Raw genomic sequence first — 21,776 nt, 5'->3', positions numbered from 1 at the left:
ACTGTAGGAGGGGTAGCGTTTTAAAGGAATTTTAAAGAAACTTCATTTTGAGTAATCATGGCAACAACATAATAATTTATAATCAAATTCCGATGCACTAGATCTACATCATGTGTATTTAAGTGTAGTCTACTTGTGTGCCAAGTTAGATTGAAATCAGACCAAAACTGTTGGAGGGGTAGTATTTTGGGGAAAAAATGATTACAGACAGGTAGACAGGCAGACGGAGAAACAGAGGGACAGCTAGACAGACGGACGGCCACCTTACTACTGTATATTGTATAAGCTCTTCTGGTCTCTGGCCAGTAGGACTACAAATTCTAGCAATCGTTCACAAAATTACCCCTTATATCGTCAGTAAACATATTTATTCTTTGTTCTCTTTTTTATTACCATTAGTTTTTTTATCATATGTGTAAGAACTTTTACAGAGGAAATTATGTAACTTATTTTGAATAAATATACTTTTTCGATGTAGAAATTATAAATGAAGGTTATTTTTGCTGGAATATCATCTTTATTCAGTCACCATAAATATTTGTTGAATATTAAAAATCGTTCGTCAAGAAGAAAATTAATGCTTAATCATTCTAAAGAGCAGATTCTCAAGCGCGTCTAATGTTGTTAAATTTTCTTTTATCGAAATTTCCGGATTGTTTGAAACGAAACAAGATCTGTACTTCAACTGTGTTTAATGAAGAACTCAAATACCCGTTTGACAGTGTTCAAAGCCCGCGAAATTCTTCACAGAAATTGGATCCCCTCTTTATATCTATATGGTGACAGTTAAGGAATTGAATAACAAAGAATCTTAGTAATCGGGGGTAAAAACTAAGGATATATGTCTCAGTTAATGGAGATATAAAGACACGGTTCCCGTAAAAATGATGGGAAAAACGTTAAATGGTCCTTCCTATTTCACCGTAAGAACAGAACATGTAATTGTACATACAAATAATTTGAAGTAGAAATGTAAAAGATGCTTGAGTTTCTGATAGACAATATCTATATATATGCAGCTTTGAGCTTTTCGAGACCAGGCCTGGGGCCATAAAACTTAGATGAGCTCACTTTTGATCTCAGTTTCACTTTTCCACTATATATTTCTTTGATAAAAGTGAGAATGAGATCAAACGAAGGGCTTGTCTAAGTTTTATGGCACCCAGGCCAGGTCTTCCAGAAATATGTCGGAATTCCCATGGGTACCAATTATGTCCAGTTTTGATGTTACAGCGGCAAAGCCATGCAGACACGTAGCATCGGGGGAGAGGGACCCCATTTTTTTCCCAGACACAACTTTTTACTTTTGAAAATGTTCATTCAAAGTCCTGTTGCAGTAAAGCCCCCCCCCCCCCCCACACACACACACACAACGAAATAGGATTATCGAGTATGGACAATTTTCTTTTGTTTGATAATTTTTTTCCAGGTAAGTTGACTCTGAATTTTTTCACTGGCTCCCCATCCCCACTTCAAAAACAATGCTAATTCACGTCACTGATATGACGACAATATCTGCAGTGTGAGTAGGTACACATAAAACGACAGTATGTACCGTCACAGACCTACATGTACTTACTGACAAGTATTTACTATGAAAATTTATTCGAAGGGGAGAACATTTCAGTTCACCAACCACGTGACACCGACATTTTCAGTGAAATTAAAATCCAATTTCTGCAGCTAATTCTGGGGAGCTGGGAAATGAAATTCAATCTTATGGACACGATTTATGACTTTTATTTCAACAATAAAATGACTTCTCATATTCCCTCCTTTGAGCTTTCTAGCATATCTGTCAATTTCCGTGTAGTTTCCTGCAGTAAACCCTAGAAATAAAACAGACTGTATTAATAGCCAGGAGAAGGGGATCAAATTGTCAATTATTTGGCGCCATTAACAGCTGCCTCTACTGCAATATGAGCAGCTCTCTGTATTCTTTTTGAAATAATTGTTAACGCAATATTTTCCTTTTCTAACTTCTTTGGATTGCACATTCTGCAACTCACATCTAGATTAATTTGATATATTGAATATTAACTCTTAACAATTGGAAATAGCATTTACATATTTACTTTAGGCATCGGAACCTGGGGGTTGGGGGGTTATACCCCCCTCCTTTTTTAAAACAAAGATATACATAATACATTGCATTGAAAATTGCGGCTTACCCTTTTTGGAAGTTTACCCCCCCCCCGCCCTTTTTTTTCAATTTGCTTTCGACGCCTAAGATAACACTTAAAGCCATTGTCAATAGATCTTTCTTAGCCTTGATGCCAATACAAACTAAATACAGTATATAGTCATTTTATACATGAACGTTCAAATTTCATCATTGGGGCGAATGAAGACACCTCATAACCTAATTTAAAATATTTAAACCCGGGTGAATCCAGGATTTCCAGTTAGGGCCGGGCGTTTTTATTTTCATAAAAAAGAGGTTTAGTTCTTTTTTTCTTAAATGACTGTATGAAGCATTTTCTAATATTTCTCTTTAAAAAGTTCAAAATCTTATTTCTTGCAATTTTGTTCTGATATCAATAGAACATGCTACACAATAAGGCTACACCAAAATCCATCATGTTTAAAGGTTTTAGATATTTTTAGATATCAAAGACTGGCTTCATAAGCTATCATGAATAAATAATTACTGTTTACTGGTGTTGCCATAGTTTCAAATCCTAAAGTAAATTTCATTCCTCATTTGTTATACATGTAAGTACAAACCAGTGGAGCTACATTCCAGTATGGTTTAATTAAAGAGGTACAGATTTAAAAAAAAAAAAACTTTACCCAAAATAAAATGTTGGCAGAAAGGGGGGGGGGGGGGTTAAAGCACACCTCAAGCTCCCACACACTAAAAGTGACATAACGTAAATTTTTAAATAAAATATTGGTTTTCCTGCCCCTATCTCTGTTATTTTCATGGACCAACTTTTAAGCACTCAAGCACATAAATGCAACTACAAAGAAATACTGCTTTATTTTCCTGTTAGAATTACTTAGATGTAGTTAAACACTGTACCCTTAACAAAACTTATTTTAACATGATGGTAATTTTTTTTTTATAATGATAACAACAATATTAGAAGATAATGCTGTATATTCGTACCACAAAAAAGTACAAATAATTACTACCTTGTTCAAAACAGTAACATAGTTGAAATAATATTGAATGATATCTTGAGATTTGAATATCATATCAAACAGAGCATATTTCACATACAAATATATAAATAAATCATGTAATGAAACATAGGTCCATTCCACTTGTACAATTACTGTCAGAACAGATCAATTCTTGTTATTCAATATAACCTCTCTCTCTTCTCTCTCTCGCCATTACATGTAACACATAAACCACAATTTTTACTCTTTAGAGCTAAAAACACTAAAATCTAAAAGCAAGTGAAACATGATCGACGACAAATCTCAATACATCTTGTGACTTTTGTAAAACACTTTCCTTCATGAAATTACAAGATATACACAGCAAATAATCATTTTAGAGACTAATTATTACAAATACTGACGACATGATTGAGATTCATCTAAATTTAAATTAAACTAGATGGAAATTTCATTATCTTGGGACATGTATTTTCAACATCTTATAATGTCATAGGATACTGACAAAAGGATATCCTAGTTGAATCCATTTTAACCATGTAATCATTATAATTATTTAACTTACTTTATAAATAACATTATAGGCATATCAGTAAACCAAGACTGAGATTCTGAAACCCTGTACATGTTCATTGTAATTTCAAAATTGTAATACCAGGACCAATTGACAATCTGTTCTAAACAGCTCTAAACTATGACAATAAATTATAAACAGCAACAATCAACAGTACTATAATTTGATTTCTAATTTCCAATTCATTTAATTTTCTTAAATTGTCTTTGGGGTCTTGTATGGTTTTAAGGTAAGGTGAGGAAAAATAAGTGATACATGTTTATCTAAAATAACTTCTTTACTGTATACAAATTCATTCCTTGTGTGACTGTGCCATATTCATCTGAGACATTGAAAAAAAAAATCTTTTTCTATAGTGGTGGTTCTTTGTTAAAGCATGAACACTAATATACATGTATTACAAAGGAACCTTTACGGGAGAAAAAAACCCAATACTATTGAAATAAGAAAACATGAATCCCCAAACCATTCCATAACAGTTTTTAGAATTGCTTTTTTCACAAAAAAAATTTGAAAATGTAACAAGGTTCCCTTGCTTTCCAGTGTTGAATTATCAGTCAACTACATGTATGTTCATGTATGAGACTTTTAACTGATGAGCACAATATCACACAATGACACTGATAGAACACCCCAAATATGACATATGAGTACAAAGCTGTCAAAATTTACCTTTTAGTTTTGGTTATCTTTATTATTTATGCACCAGTAGATTGAGCAAATAGTGTTAATGTACAAGTCATATGACAAAAATGTATTAATAGTTCCTATTCTACTCGAAAATGTTTGTAACTTATACATGTATCAAATGTATACATGTAAATAAGCTTCATGACAAAAAAAATATATATTGAGAAATCATGAAGAATGCTTGAGTATTATTTTTAAACCTTCTTTCTAAAATTTATAGGTTTTATGTTTTTTTTTTTGAAAAAAAAAATAAAGTTTTAATATAATATTTAGAAAGTATATCCAGAAATATGAAGCCAGATCCTTTTTTTATGTATAACAGACAAAATAATTTCTCATTTCTTTCTAGTAGCAAAAATATTTTAAAGGAATCATGAAAAAGAACCATTCAATAACCACTTTCACTGCTTTGAAAACTATAAATGCATTACTTAAAATATACTAAACTTGCATTTTAAATACAAGCTCACTATACATATAAACCATTTAAATGTACACATTGACCTAATTAAAAAAAATATCACAATTAATTCTTTAAATATTGCCTAAAGTCTATAAATTTCATTCTAAGAAGTCCACTACTTCTGCTAATTCCCGCTGCCTTGCTTGCTTGTGTGCCCAACGTGCCTCAGCCAGTTCCGCTGAAACTTTGAACTTCTCATGGAAAATCTGTTTACCACAGGATGGACAAAATTTTCCAGCTTAAAAGAAAGTAAAGTATTTCATGACAAACTCATGTTGAAAAATTAAAAAGAATTTTCAGTTTTCACAAATACCCAAACACTTATCAGCTCTCTGCTGTTAACATCAAAACATGCACGCTTTTTTCAAAGATACAGTTTAATTGATTTCTGAGTTTTATTTATTTTTTTTACTGATTTAATATGTATTTTGAATTCCTTCCATTTGATAAATCTTTCACTGCATCCTTTAAGCAACTGAAGTTCTAAATAACCATATTAAACCTACCTGCAAAAGGAGGTGTCTTCATGAATTTATATAAACAGAAATAATGAAATAAATGTCCACAATACACTCTTTCTATCCTCTTCTTTTTGTCTAATCTTCCTAATTCCTGAAAGTGGGAAAAAAATCAATTTAATTCTACTCAATACATCTGAATCAAAAGAAGACAACTCTCTCTCTTAACATACTAACTACATGTATTTTTTTTCCTTCTACTCAAGTATTCCTTTTTGAGAAAATGTTCAGGAAATCTCATACTCTCAGAGGAGATTGCTCCTTCTTTAAATTTAATTTAACAAATGACATTGAATAATAGGTATACATGTACTCATTAATGTCAAGACTGGCCAACCTGTGCTTAAACACTGAAGCAAAGAAGTAAACACACCCAATCACAATTTGGGAAGGAAACACAATTGGGAAAAAAATTTGAGTTTTCAAAATTCAAGAGTCCTTACCTCTGGATTTCGAGGCAGAATTCTATCATTACACAATGGACAGTTTTCTTTTGCGTATCTTTTGACACACTGTTGTATCAGATGTTCACAAACAGGATACAGTGAGGGTTTAGGTTCAAAGGGAGGGTCTCTTAATGAAAATAAAATAAAGCATTCATTGACAAGAAATTCATTAGAAATAGCAGCAACTCGAAAGAGTGCATGCAACAAAATTTCAGATAATTTATGATAATTAACTAGGACAGATCATTTGTCTTATTAAGCAAGTAATTATTTTAAAAATATGCATATATTAAAAACAATCCTTTCCCTAAACATTACCTAAACTTATATTTTCACTTTTGAAATAGAATGAAAACCTGTCATTATCACAGGCACTTGTTTTGGGAATAAATTTGACCCACAGTATAATAATAACACAAGGTATCTAACTCCAAATTACACGGAGTACCCCCTCCCTTAGCATTGTGCTCATTTACACTTTCAGAGAAAAGGCAGTGGAAAACTTTTTATACCTACGTCATCTACAATAATTTATCTACACAACCATATATGACTTGCTTGTCTCTGTTTTCTTTAATCTCTGTAAACAGCGTCAAAACTCTACTTGCCGAGTGGAAAAGTCAAACTAAACCATAAAACGGTATGTGCTAATCTCGGGCAAAGAGAAAAATTAAAGAATGCATGGGTTTAAAAATTCAATTCCAGATTTTAAATATTGCATTGAATAAATAAAACTTCATAGTGTCTTATTTTCCATAAAAACACTACGATGTTTTTCCGTTGTAATTTTAGGAACAGATTTATGCCAATCAAATTTGAGGTCTAATTCTTTGCCTGAGACTAGAACATACTATTCTATGGTTGAGTTTCACTTTTCACTCTGCGAGCAGAGTTTTGAAGCTGATTACGGAGATAAAAGAAAATAAAGACAAGCATGTCAGATATGATTGTGTATATAAATTATCGTAGAAGACATAGGTATAAACAGTTTACCCGTACATTTCCTATAAAGTGTAAAAACAGCGCTTTCAAGGGAAAGGGGTACTCGGTGTAAATCAGAGTTAGATACCTTGTGTTATTATTATACTATGGGTCAAAAATTTATTACAGAAACAAGTGCCTGTGGCCATTATATATGAAGATAAATTAATATTCACCTTCTATTAAAAATGATTCCTAATTAAAATAGGCATTGCAAACATTGTTCTTACTTTGGTTTCTTCTTTAGGGGAGGTTGTACACACTGTCTGGCTATTTCTACTGCCTGTCCAACAAAGTTAGTCTTAAGTATATCAGGAAAGTTGTTCTCAGACATTTCTATTCTGAAAGTACAATACAATAAAACACAGTTATAGATAACACACTTATAACAAATTGACACTTACATCGAAGTGATTTTCATTCCCTTGAATTTATAATATATTGTAAACTTGATGGATATAGCAAATCATGCTTCTAACAAAGGAAATTCATCTGTCCCTGGCACTTCTTTTCAAAACTTCACATACATAAAATAATATATCACAAAATGAAACATTTCCCTCTTGATAATTATTAGAAAAGGTATTAATAAATATTCAATACATTGAAAAAAAATTCCAAATATCAAATATAAAAAAGAATGTTTTTTGACAATTTAAGGGGAATAACTCTTTTCAGCACTAAACCCACTTACTGGACTTGTTTGGCAGGATAGTCAGGGGGGACTGAGATTTTATAGCTCATATAGTACTCCTCTTCCTTAATCTTTAACACTATCTGTGAAGTAGACTGCATCAGTTTACATCTGTCTTCATCCGATAGCAGTTCTTTCTTCACTTTCCCCACCTCATCATTAACGATACACAAAGGATTGTCTATTAAGAACTGCTTTAAAAAGTTTATCATCAGGATAATCTGGTAAAAGAATTGCAAAATTAAAATATTGTTAGATACCCAATTATATATGACAATGAATGTATTACATGTTCCAGCATAACTTGTTTAATAATGAAACAATAAAGCAATGGTGCGATTTAAGAGGTTAGACGAATTTTTTTTATCCGTTGTCCATTTTATCTTAGAATCTTTAACATACTAATATATTTCACACTTGCACGGTATTAAACCTCCGCTAATCTGTCATAACCTATATATCTGTGTGCATCTAACCTGTTTTGATCTATATATTTGCCTGCCTCTAACCAGTTTTTGAGCTATATTTGCCTGCTTCTAACCTGTTTTTAACCTATATATCTATGTGCATCTAACCTGTTTTTGACCTACATATTTATGTGCCTCTAACCTGTTTTTGACCTATATCTTTGTGCTCCTCTAACCTATTTTTGACCTACATATATCTGTGTGCCTCTGACCTGTTTTTGACCTATATATTTGCGCGCCTCAGCATCACAGATCTTGACGACCCCGTCCAGTAGTTTTTCGGTCAGAGTCTTGCTCTTTAGTTCCACCACTATAGGTTCTGTGGGGTAGGTTTCCAGGAACTGCATCACTGCTGTCATCTGTCTCATGTCATCCACACTATTTAATCACAGAAAATATTTAACCATAACAAAATCTTCCATGAAATTGCAACACTCTATGTAGCAATATACAAATTACTCCATTAATCCAGGTAAATTGACTTCAAGAAACCATATTTTTACTGAAAAAAGTTTAAATGTAAATTTAAGCTAATTCAAAAGCTGGTTACGGTAGATTTCTAATTTTTCGTGAGTACTTTTTATCGCAAATGGGCTCTTCAAAGTCACACTGTGAGAAAAATAATTTGTGAATGGACGTTTGATCAGGAGATTTTACATAGATTTCAGCAGCATAAAAATAAAGGTGAATAATTTTATTTAGCATGTGGTACTTCAAGCGAAATTACGCGATAATTAATTCCACGCATATAACTAGGAATTTACAGTATACAGTACACATGTACTTACTAGATGTGAACTCTGACTATCTCTGGAAGACAGGCCTCTAAGGTCACGCCCTCTATGTGGGGAGCTTTCTGTTTCACCTGCTCAAGCTCTGACAATAGTATATCCTTGTTGCTGGCCATGACTGTGAAAGGAATACATGAAATTTCAATAGGGTATATAAAATTGTATAACATTACAATATCACTATTTTACTTAGACAATATTTTATTGATGTCAGTGACTCAGTATGAATAAAATTAGATAAAAAGCAACAACTAAAAATACCCTTCTTCATATACATAAGAAATGATCTTAGAAAAGAGATTAAAATTGAAAAACCTGATTAAATGATACAACCCTGTCTGCATGATCACAGATATTAATCATACTTGTCTGTTATTTAAATAATTGTGTAACTGGAGAGGGGAAAAATGCTATAAACCAGACCAGAATTGGAACCCAGGCCGGGCCCCTTAAATATTCTCGTCAGGTGCTCTATTGAGGTACATGTAAATATGGCTACCAGTGACTGAAGCCACATGACTACAACATTCCTACCTCCAAAAAAGGTCTTCAGCCCAAAAGTCACCAATCCTGGCTCTTAAACATGTCAATCACAGAGCATTAAATGGCATCAAATGTAGGGAGAGAAAAAATGGACCAGATGGGATTCGAGCCCTGAGTTCCTTATATTTCCTAGTCAGGTGCTTTACCAACTGAGCTATGTGGATCGAACCCTTGGTGTCTGACTGTATTCTAAGCAAGATATCATAGAGACTAAAAATTTTGTTCTGGTGTCTCCAGAACAACTCAGCCCAGTGTCACACACACTCATCATATTGACTAGGGTTTTCTTGTCCGACTTTGACTGCTTGTTTCAATCAATACGGACTGAAATGAATTTGCTGCCCAATTCAACTTTTTCCTTTGGACATCCTTTTAAGTCTCTGTTACTATAAAACTTTTTTTCTTACCTTTATAAGGTTTAAATTCAACAAAATGTCTTTAAATGTCTTCAAAAAATTCTTCATAGAAATATCCCATTCTTTTAAACCTCTGATGCTGAAGAGTTCGAGCAATAGTTTGCTTCGAATACTTTGTTCTACTACTACTTCCTATAAGAATGAGCAATAGTATGAAGGATGTCCAAAAGAAAAAGCCTGCATTGATTGAAACAAGCGGTCGAAGTCGTGGCAAGAAAAGTAAGCCCAAGTCAGTTTAGTGTGACACTTAGCTGATATACCGTAGGGACATCAGACAAAATGGTTAGTCCCTAAGACATCTCGCTGAAATTAGCCTGACCGCAATATTTGTACTGTTGTACATTTTATGCTTGTTTGTTTGTGATACTATCATTGATAGATCTAAGATGGTGAGTGGTCATTACGAATTCCTGTTTGTTAAACAACCAAGATTCATTTCAATACGTTACGTGTCGTAAAATAATTCATACTTTGTCCAACACAATGTTAATTTGTTCAAAATAGAGCTTACCCTGTAGAATCTTTCAGTTTCACAACTAAAACTCTCCTCTTTTCGCCTTTCCAGATGGCGCTGTGAGAATTTCTAAATGTCGTACCCGATCTTATTTATTTTTTATATACATAAAAAAACAAAATGATATATATTTTTAAAAGAATAAAAGGATATTTCAATAACAATATTTGATATTTAACTTAGAGAGACAGAGAGACACAACAAAGAAAAAATTAAGTGAAAACACATGTATTTGAAATCGGGATCGGAGGCAAACCAGAGGGCGCTGTTCAAAGAAAATGGCAGCTTCCAGAGAAGAATCAACGTGATTTCACACCGATCGTTGTGTTATTCATCACAAGTGAAGAAATAAAGATGGGAAAATCGAAAGCAGAGAATACGTTCAGGGTACTTACTATTTTTTATAGGATAGTGTCAATTTTAAGTACGAAGTAGCAATATTTTTACACCGAACGTGTAGACCTACTGTAGACCAGACCACTTTCTCAGTTTTACCAAAGGAATCAATTCAATAGTGGATAAGTGAGACTGAGATCAAAATTGAGCTTGTCTAAAATTTAAGGCCACCAGACCTGAAATTTTTACCAAAGGCCTTAGGGGCAGACTTGTGAATGCAGAGGGATTAGATGATTTCGTTCGAGGACAAATTCCTTTAATATTTCTAATCCTTTTTTTGTAAATTTGTGTCTTGGACAGTTATGCAATTATGTTAGTCCTTATGAACATGTTGATGGTTGGTGCGACCGTTGGGGCAAACACAGATGCTTATTCATTTTTGATTTGGATTGGGTTCGTCAAACAGCAGGTGACATTTGGTGCGACTAGACTGTAAAGTTGTATATTACCAGAACAAAGCGGCAGCCTGAACAGTGCTGACTTTATTGAAAAACTTCTATTTACTATTTATCTGCAATATAGCCATTAAATCAAGACAAGTTTTTATATTTTGATGAACTTTTGTTTTTCTAACAAGAAGGTAGCTCTATGAAACGATGCATTGTGGGTACATATAACTGTGCAGTAGTCCAACTTTTCTTTTCGTCGAGGCATTGTCGTTAGAGCTCGCAGTTACGAGCGTCACTTCGTGCACTTGCTGTGCTTGCTATTATTGTACATGAGTGAGACTTGAATCTTTTCCTTTTCCCATTTTATTGGCCAGTCAACTAGGACAATTTCTTGTGCCCGTTCTCTTGCAGTTTTCACGTATTCCTGAAATTATATATATATTTTAAAGTTTTTCATATAAAAGATTAATAACTGATATTTTATTTATTTTTCACTTTAGTTTCAGACATTTACTGAACGAATAGCCAGTGTAAACATTGATGTCATCCACAAGATAAGGCATCACGACGACACTCCAGATGTAAGTTTTATGTATTAGATGTCATATAGCCATAGCTTTTAACTTTTCTTAAAAAAAAATCAACTAGGCTATTATTTCTTTTTAAAAAATTTTGTTTGGTTTGGTAGAAAACACTTGGAACAACCTCATTTACATATTAAGTCTGATATTCTTAAGAGTATAAATATATATGAATAATCTTAATCAGAGTGATGTTTATTAATTCTTTGTTAAGAGTTTTTTTTTTTCACTTCAGGAAACATCCACTTATTTCTGTGAAGCATTACAAAAATGGTCAGAGTTGAACTGCACAGAGCATTTTGGTATGCATTTCATCTTTTCCATTCTGTTATATCCTATTATAATACATGTCTTTTTATGAATAAAAAACTTGTGATTTATTTCTGTATACATGTATTTCTGCATATTGAAGCTTCAGGCATTTTTTCCATCATGCAGTGTCTAACTTATATTAATAAAAACCAGTGATTTATTTATATACATTTCTGTATGTTGTAGCAAACTTTAGAAAGGAGATAAGTGACCAAGTGCAGACATTTGCACAACTAGTACATCACAAGGTATAAACTCTATATGTAACAGTTACAGTGTAAGTTAAATATCAAGATGTAGAAGTAAAAACCTTATTTAATACTTCCCTCTGCATATACTATTTATGAATATTTTTAATGTTATGAAAATTGAATGCACTAAGTGAACACATTTTTAGAACATTTATAAAGTTTATAATTTACCGTATTTGGCCGAGTATAATACGCATTGATGTAAAATACGCAACCCCCTTTTTGAGTCTGAAACTGAGGAAAAAAACACAGTTCGGATGTATTATAGGCAACCGAAAAATTTACCAAGCGATGTTCTGAACTTTGAAAATCGCGGTAATTTGTTACGAAAATCGGCGCGAGGATTAAGTGTCAAAAATTTACTGAACACACTTTTTTTAAAATACACACTTTATAACTTTCTCTTAATCCTGACATTCCATATCGCGGCAATCTGGAGAAAATTATTTATTCATTTATTAATTTCAACAAAGCACAAGATAATGTTGCGTAAAAGTATTAACAGATTTTTTTAAAGAATAGTTACGGTGATTTTGAAATTATGCATCGCCATATTCTTAGATGAAATAATTTTATTTCAACAAAGCAAGAGATATTGTCAAAAGTTTTATCAGTTGTCATGTTTAATTTTGGTTCTAGATAATCATGCTTTAAATTATCGTACAATATTTTAACAGGAAACGAAATTGAAACATCAAAGTATTTATTTCTTTAAGAAGACTACGATTTTCCTCTTCTGAATCTTCGCGGATATCTTATTTTCTAAATGATACCACTTTTATTAAAAGTTTTAGCATAATTTATATTTCATTTCTCAACTCTCAATTATTTAAACAAGAGGCCGATAAGTATAAGATAAGGTAAAATTACATTTAACAAGTGTTTAATTGTTTAAAGTGCCGTAATCAACACATGCTCACACATACGAATGGTCATAAACCGACCCCCAATTTTTAACAAGAAAATAATCAAAGCAATTAACATGGCAGTAAACAACCAGTGCTCTAACTGTAAAAACATTGCTAGATTGCTTTGGAGTCGGTAAATAATTAATTGCCCCGAGGGGTGTTGATAGGTAATTATCATTTGACCAGCGCACGTGTGTCACAACATTGGCTTCCTTTCATTGGGACGTATGGAGGGGTGTTAATATTGTTGCAGATTATCATTGAGTTATTTTAAACCTAAAATTAATATTTATTTTATTGTATTTCATTAAAAAATGATTTATTACTTTTGTCTGGCAGATAAGGTGCATGTGCACTATCATTACGGAAGCACGTGACATAGCCATGAGTGAACTTCTAAAAATAACATCGGTAATGGCGGCCTCCTCGGAGACAATCAACATGCAGCTCAAATTACTTTTAACTTACTTTTTCATGTTATTTTGGTATCAAAATATTATGAAAGTGACATTTTTAAGAAGCATACCTTCCAACAATAACTTTTCGAAGTTTAAAATATGGCAATTAACAATAGAAATTGCATATGTCTCTAAGTTATACTACGGTATGTACGTATGATAGCCGTGTTTCACCTGAAAGAAAAACTTGTCAAAATCCCATTGTGATGTAAAATATGCATCCCTTTCTCACAGAAATTTATTTTATGAAAAAAGTGCGTATTGTACTCCCCGAAATACGGTAACACTATTTCCTTATTTTTGATCTTTCATACTCTGCAATAGGTATAGTGCATATAAATTATATTTTTCCCTCCGTTTTGTAATTTACAGGAAGAAATCATTGCAGCTTTGAAGAAACACTTGGAAATTCCTGAAAGCTTGGCAATCGGACCACTTCTGAAGTAAATTTTGAAATTTGTCTAATTTCATGCATGAAAAAATTTTGAAACATTGGATAACACATAAAACTCATTTTCTTCCACAAAAAAAGAAAAAAATTATTGGTTTCTCTTAGTTTACTGGTGCAGCTGGCCCGGGATCTTCAGACAGACTTCTACTGCTATTTCCATGATTTTTTTGACTTGCTGGTTGGTCTCCTCGGCAAAAATGGCCAGAACCAAGAAATTCTGGAAAGCATTTTCTCAGCCTTATCTTACATCTTCAAGTTCCTCTGGCGTTACTTAGTTAGAGACATTCAGGATGTGTACCAGTAAGTAGGGGGAGGGGTGTGTGGGTGGGGGTAAGATTTGGCTTTGAATGTTTTAAATTTTAGAAATGGCATGGTATGATGTTTATTCAGTATTTGTTGTTTTGACTTTCCAGGTATTTTTCTACACTTTTAAGAAAGAACAACAGAGAATATATTGTGAACTTTGCTGCAGAGAGTTTTGCTTTTTTGATGAGAAAGGTATTTTAAAAGTGTTAAGAAACCAATTAATTAAAAGATGATAAAAATTCAGGAAATAATGAAACATATTTTTAAAATACTGTTAATAAGAACTTGTATGAAAATGTAAAATAATTGACTTTTAATCTATTTATAGGTGAAAAACCATGGAGAGTTGTTTGATTTCTTGTTCCTTACTTTAGTGGAGGCTCCTGAGGTAAGATTGAATTTGGAAATGTAATGTGGATCACAATGCTTGCTCCAACTATAAATTCCACATTCAAGTCTAAATTAATTAAAAAATTGTTTGAAAATATAACAGAGTGTAATTTATAAAGTCTAGAAAAGTTCTCAGAGTAAAAAAGAGAAAGCTTAGGCCATGCAAAATTAATTCCTTGGTTCTCGGGCCTTTTTTCAAGAAATATGATGAGGGAGGGAGGCATTTTTTTTTTTTTATTTAATTTTTATTGCCCCCAAAACATGATGAGGCAGCTTTTTACATTGTACAAAACCTCAAAAAATGATGAGGGAGGTGATTTGTTGTTTTTATTTTATTGATTTAGCAATAAAAAGGGTCAATGAGGTGCCCTTGGAAGAGATGAGGGAGGGCCTGAGAACCAAGAAATTAGTTTTTTTTGGCCTTAATTTCATTTTTTTTTTAACAGACAGCTGAAGGAGTGGGTCGCCTGTTATTTGAGATGGTTAAAGGTGTTCAGAAGCAGTTCCACAGCTGTACACAAAAGGTTTGTTGATCTGTGTTTGTTACCTTTTGATGAATGTCATCTTAAATTTGATCTTTTTTTATTAAAATTTCATAAGGCCATGTAAAATTAATTCCTTGGTTCTCAGGTCTTTTTTCAAGAAATATGATGAGGGAGGGAGGCATTTTTTTTTCACTTTTTATTGCCCCCAAAACTGATGAGGCAGCTTTTTACATTGTACAAAACCTAAGAAAATGATGAGGGAGGTGATTTAGCAATAAAAAGGGTCAATGAGGCACTCTTAAAAGAGATGAGGGAGGGCCTGAGAACCAAGATAATATTTTTTTATAGCCTAAATTTATTTGTTTCCTTTAGTCTAAATTGATACTTATAATTATAGATTTCAATCTGTATTTTTTTAAATAAATATGAAATTTTTATCTCTGTAAAACTTTTTGAAACAATTACTTGATAAAAGGCATATAAATTAAACCTTTTTCTTAAAAGAATTTATGAATTTATTTATTTTGTTATAAAATGAAATTTTGGTATGTTTTCAATGTTTACCACATTCTTTTTTACAGACATTTCCCATTGTGCTTAGTAAGCTTGGTGAATGTCAGGATGGTAGATATGAACAGTTACCCTGGGACCTTGTGGAAAGTGCAGTCACTGAAATGTTTGTGTCAATGGCAAAACACACTGACAAGAAAAATTGTTCTGATATCTGGAAAATATTAATTGTAAGTTTCTAAGATGTTGAAAGAGAGACAACCCTTACCGGAAGTCAAGTAAATTCTTTGAGTTATCTCCCTTTGATCAGCAGACGACATTGAACAGAAGGATGCTGCACTCATTTTGTTTTTGTTAAGTTTGATAAATTATGTTGATTACACTTTGCATTGGTTCTTTTTGTTTGATTATATGCAAAGTAACATGTGTATTCTTACTTTTTCAGTCCTCAGTTGACAGTGTTTATCAGAATTTAACAAAAGCTGCTAAGAAAAACAAACCCAAGATCTCCACTCATCTGCTGCGACTTTTGCGTTTGATGAATTTATGGATAAACCACAGGAAAGGAAAGATTGTAGCAGAACCAGACAGTGTGGCACAGGTATTATAACTCATTCAAAATATAAATTGTCTAGAAGTAATTTTTTCAAGCATGTAATTTATATATAGAGAAATATTGTGTGTTGTTTTGATGGCAACATCTTCATGTTTGTGCATTTTGGAGAGATTCACACTAATTCAAAGTCTTGTACATTTCATTTATAGCTACCACAAAGCATTTTAAGTTGAGTTGTTGAGTTGTTGAGTTTTGACCTTACTGAGGGGAGATAATTTAATTTAAATTAAGCAATTTCTAACAAAAAACTTTTGTTGAGTGACCTTACTCAAGAGAGATAACTCAAATCATTCTCTTATAAATTAACTTTCAGTGCCTGCTGACGTTACTGAGGGGGGAAACCTTACCAGAGGATGCTGGGGGACAGCTGCTGGAGGTGGTCACTAGTCTTATTGTTACCTGTACTGCAGTCTTACCTGTAGAAAGCACGGTCAAACTAGTCTCCAGTGTAAGTCAAAGGGGAAAACTGTGTTGAAAGAGTAATATCTGAACATGATAAGTTTCTTGTAGTGGAAAATTTCTACAAATGGTTGCCTAACAATGATTCATTTTAGCTCTGTAAAATACTGTAGAGGTAAGATATATTGGTTATTGTAATTTTACAAGCTTGGTGTCTTGAACTACATTAAAAAAAAATTGTTTTGCAGGTGTACAAGACAAAATACTCTGAGAGCCATGTGTATTCTTTCACTAGGGCTGTCCTTGATCTCCCATTATTTGAGAAGGTATTTTGAATTTTTTTTTTCAAGAACTCAATTCTGTTAGGACCTATTGAAAATGAGATTATCATTACAGTACTTTTAAACAAGCATGGATATGTTTTACATTTTAATTAATATCATTTAACTGTTCTGTGCTATGCAAAATGGTTTCACAGAAATCCTCCCCTTTCAAAAAAGTTCAACAATTTATATACATGTATATTAAAAAATAAGCGAAGATAAATGGATTGTTATTTTATCAGGATGTTTTGCCCTCCCTGCTACCATACTTTCATCAAGTGATGTGTGGAAATGACGCCTCCTCACAGAAACAGACAATACATCTTCTGACAGACGTCATTCATCACAAAGCCCCACCCCCTTCTGATGGCAGTCAGCTGGATCAACTGCAGGCTTACATGCTAGACTTTGGGGTCACTGGAAAGTAAATAATTTATGTCAGCGAATAAAATTATACTGTAGATTCCTATATATACGCATGGAATTAATTATTTTGTAATTTTGCGGAAAGCACCACACGCGAAATAAAATAACTCGCCTTTATTGTTATGGTGCTGAAATCTATTTATTGATCAACCGGCCATTCGCAAATTATTGTTCTCGTGATTTTCCATTGAAGAGCCCATTCGCGATAAAAAGTTCTCGCGAAAAATAAGGAATCTACAGTTATATCTTTTTATTAGAAAAAAAATGATTAAATAACTTCCATTACTCTTATAATTAGTATCAATAAATTTCTTTGAAAATAAAATATAGTTAAAGTTTTTGTCAGATTGTTAGGAATGTTTACACAATGTTTATGCTCTGTTGCAGGACAGGACTTCCTTATCACATCTTGACTGTGTTGACGAACAACTCCAACGATAATGCACTGAGTGGTACATATTTACCTGAAGTCTGGTCTGCATTAAAACTACTGCCCCATGTCAGGTAAATTGATAGATTCAATTCTTTATGTAAAAAGACTTCCCTTACGATAAACATCACATGTGTTTTTTTTCATCTTTTATTTACAGTAATGTTATTTGGAAACTTCATTGTCATTTTTTGGTCTGTAAAATTGCCAAATTTCTATTCAAAATTAGATAATGTAGGTCACTTAATTTATGCAAAACCTTATTTTTGTTGGGTAGACATTAACTCTTTATAAGCTAGACAAAATTTTCATGAATTGTGGTTACTACTCTATATACATGTAGTCTGAAGGATTACTGATACAGTAAAATTTGTCTAATCCGGACTCTGAGTACTCCGGACTTTTGTCCATTCCGTCCGTAAATTTTAGTCCCATGCACTTCTTTAACAAATTCATTTTAAAAAATTCTGTGTAGTCCGGATACTGTCTATTCTGTATTCCGAACGGCCATACTGGTCCCTACTGCTCATAATTAACGGTAATTATTCCCTCTAATCCGGCCACACCTGAGTTATTTCAAAGCAATTAACACCTTTCGTGGGGAATGTGATAATCTGTGTTTACATTAGCATGATTATTACTGCCATTAGACGAACTCGGTGAAATGCGGCGGTGACACAGTCCACTTGAAAAATATATTATATGATTAAATTACAATTAAAAAAAATTAACTTTGTTTTAACTCCTTTTACCACATTATAACATAAACTCAAAAATATATGAACGCGATTTACAAATCAAAATATAAATCGGGATCGAAAATCGAACGCATTCAAAATGGCGCCATGACACTGTCGGGGAAGACGTAAATTTTTACATAAAATTAAAAGTTCAATATAACAAGTTTGGCTTTCCAGAAAGCCTGAAATGTCATCTCTTTGGTATCAATAATGTCAAAGAAATAAAACAGAAAGGGAGATATTTTAATGCAATGAATATATGGATTATTACACCTGAAGTTCCCAAATGACTTATTCAGCAAACTCCACAGTAAAGTACGCAGTTTCTTTTGACCGCAGTATATATATGGAAAGCATGGACGTCTGTGAGAGCACCCAAGGCGATTTTTGGTGAAATTTCATTCTAGCGGTCTTTGTGGTTCTGGGTGTTTACAATTTACTTAAATTCACATACTTTCCTTGAACTATATTTTCTTAACACAATACGGAATTATCAACAATAATTATCATTCATTTAAAAGCAGCTAATCATTAAAGTTTGACAGGAATTAATTTAATAAATCCAATTACAGACTAAAAAATTAACATAAAATTAGCGTTGACCACTCTTCATTTCTTTTTTGCAGAATCTAATTGTAAGCTTGTTCTTTTGTGCGAGAACCAGTTTTCCCTTCCCGTCAACAAATCTATATATAGAAATCACGTCATTGTCAATTCTCCTTGTGTGGCTTACCCATTTAATAAGGCATAGTATTGAGGATCAATATATATATACGACACACCGAAACTATAGATATTATAAGCATCGTACTTCTTTTCTAAATTTTCCTTGACTTTCAAATAGGCCTAAACCGAAAGTAGATCACACACTCCTAAGCTAGTTCTTCTAAAAGAAACCCAGTTTACAGGCTACTTGGAACTCTGTAAAACATCGAGGACTCCTAAAAGATTAATGGAGGCTTACACTAGGACTTCACTTCCGGCATACAATCTTAATGTGTCATCTCCCGAGGGAGATGACAATAATTAGGAAATCGTAAATAATTGTGCATTACTGTCAATACATTGAATGAGGTCTTTGACAAGCGAAACCCGGTCCGCTTGATACTTAGTAGGCCTATATTGTGCGTGCCTATATATTTTGATTGAGGAAACATTTCACCCGACTTTCAAACTTCGTGAACAAATAAGAAAAAATATAGTCAATCATGTGAGACTATTTTATAATTTTTAGACTCCAAAATAGTAATTGATTTCATCATTTAATTTTATTTATGATATGTATATGATGTACTTGTAAATAAACAACGAAAATTTTCGAAATTGATATTTTCCTGCATTTTTCCTGCACTCCGGATTCTGTTTAATCCGGCCAAATTTTATGGAACCGGCGGTAGCCGGATTGGACAAATTATACTGTATATATGTATATACAAGATTTGTATTTTCACAAGCACACTGTCTCACCATGCATAATTGGGTGAAAATTAAGTTCTCGCAAATAAAAAGTGATTTACAGTAGGCATGATCTTAGTAAAGTATCAGACATCTTAAACATGCACCATTGTTTTCCATTTTTCAGACCCATACTTGACAAGGAAGAGACCATCAAGAGAGTAACAGCATTATTCAAAAACTGTTTGAAGAACATCTTATCAGATGACGCTCAGATTCCAACAGGTGATTTCAGTATTTTGTGTATTTCTGATTAAACTCCAATTTATATTTCTAAATTCATGTCAAAAGAAGAAGTAAACCACTTACTTGATATGAAATGAAATTTAGGACAATAAGTAGAAATTAAGAATATACAGAGTTGATGTAAAAAAATTATTTCCAATTTTTTTTTCTTTTTCATGAAGATGAAGTTTTAAACATCATGTACCACTGCATTCTGGCTTTGCTTTATATACAAGATGATGGAGAAATGTTTAGCTGCATTTCATTGACAGATGTCCTTTCTCTTATGAGGTAAAAAAAAGAAAGAAGAATGATTGCTTAAATAAGCTTGAGCATGTTTTTATTATGAAGTATTGAAATCAGCTTAAATGTTAATGCCTTGAGTATCTCATGCATTTTACCAAATCAATATCTGATTTTTGTGTTTAAAAAAATCAAACTTTTATTTCTACAGTGGACCTTCAGATATCCGGACGCCAGATATCCGGATGCTTCAGTATCCGGACGATTTTTCATCGGAACAAAATTTTTAAATGTTATTTTGTCTTGTTTAACTGGTGATTCAGATATCCGGATGCTTCACTTATCCGGACAAATTGACTGGGAACCAAAGCGTCCGGATAAATGAGGGTCCACTGTATTTACCTTTATGAAGAGTAAAATACAGAATCTGTACCCCCCCCCCCCTTTGTAAAAAAAAAAAGCTGAAGAATATTTTAGTTAACTATTGACAATTCTGTCTTTGTTTACAGGCAATTTCCTGATCATGTGACAGTCCTAGAGTTATTTGACCTATACTTCACACAAGCCTCACTAGATGACAGCACCAGTATCACATCTGAGGAGACTTTGTTACAAGTTTACCCAGTTCTTGAAAAGAATCTTTCCTCCCCTTTCTCAAAGGTTTGATTTGCGAGATTGGTTATTTAAATGAATGAAGAGAGTGGAAAAGAGCTTTTTTAAGATACCCCCCATAATTATTTAAATGCAAATGATATTTGTCACTATGTTTAAAAGAATTTTTCAATACATGTTATATTTTTTGACAGGTTAGAATGCTGACCCTGAGAATTCTGTCACAGTTCTCATTTAGACTACCATCACAGGGAGATGACGAGGTATGCAGAATGGTAGACATAGTTTATTGAGTTATAATACAATGTACTTATTGAGACACAAAGTATTAAAATTCAACTGTTAAATTGCATTATATACCTTAGTATATTAAATGAGTTTTAGTTTTCATGGGAATTCTCAAGAAAAAAATTATTTGAAATGAGAGAAAACATGACAAATTTATTTTGATAATGATGTTTATGTTTGTGAATACATAAATATGTTGACAGGCCACAGAACAGCTAGATGTATTCAGGATTTGTCTTGAGGCAGAGTTAGTTCCCCTGAGTGTCCAAGACTCGCGACGTAAGCTGATGTTTTTACAGAGACTGCAGTTTGACATTGTCCAAAAGTCCATCCCTGTGGGGCCTTTTACTCTGGTT

General features: G+C 32.8%; 2 protein-coding genes across 2 annotated transcripts; one reads left to right on the top strand and one right to left on the bottom strand.

Moving 5' to 3' along the window:
* Positions 1–2,964: 2,964 nt before the first annotated feature.
* On the bottom strand, positions 2,965–10,284 carry LOC134277516 (uncharacterized). Its single transcript, XM_062759849.1, has 8 exons — positions 10,224–10,284; positions 8,751–8,871; positions 8,175–8,340; positions 7,496–7,716; positions 7,032–7,142; positions 5,818–5,947; positions 5,363–5,468; positions 2,965–5,094 (listed from the first exon to the last, which is right to left on the bottom strand). The coding sequence occupies exons 2-8, from the start codon at positions 8,867–8,869 to the stop codon at positions 4,955–4,957; spliced, it is 993 nt and encodes a 330-aa protein (XP_062615833.1). The 5' UTR covers positions 8,870–8,871; positions 10,224–10,284; the 3' UTR covers positions 2,965–4,954.
* Positions 10,285–10,506: 222 nt separating this feature from the next.
* Positions 10,507–21,773, top strand: LOC134277499 (small subunit processome component 20 homolog; the record flags this gene model as incomplete). Its single annotated transcript, XM_062759833.1, has 20 exons — positions 10,507–10,613; positions 11,512–11,592; positions 11,828–11,894; positions 12,091–12,152; positions 13,894–13,964; positions 14,078–14,272; positions 14,386–14,470; positions 14,607–14,666; positions 15,115–15,192; positions 15,735–15,893; positions 16,109–16,264; positions 16,593–16,727; positions 16,927–17,004; positions 17,244–17,425; positions 17,815–17,931; positions 20,180–20,277; positions 20,460–20,568; positions 21,030–21,180; positions 21,327–21,395; positions 21,624–21,773. Coding segments are annotated over exons 1-20 (2,136 nt in total), but the record flags the coding sequence as incomplete, so codon positions are not given.
* Between the last annotated feature and the right edge of the window lie 3 nt (positions 21,774–21,776).

The sequence above is a fragment of the Saccostrea cucullata genome, unplaced genomic scaffold (assembly GCF_032062105.1).
Source record: "Saccostrea cucullata isolate Sc308-1 unplaced genomic scaffold, CSIRO_AGI_Scuc_v1 ctg649, whole genome shotgun sequence".
Taxonomy (NCBI): domain Eukaryota; kingdom Metazoa; phylum Mollusca; class Bivalvia; order Ostreida; family Ostreidae; genus Saccostrea; species Saccostrea cuccullata.
This window is presented reverse-complemented; position numbering and strand designations above follow the sequence as displayed.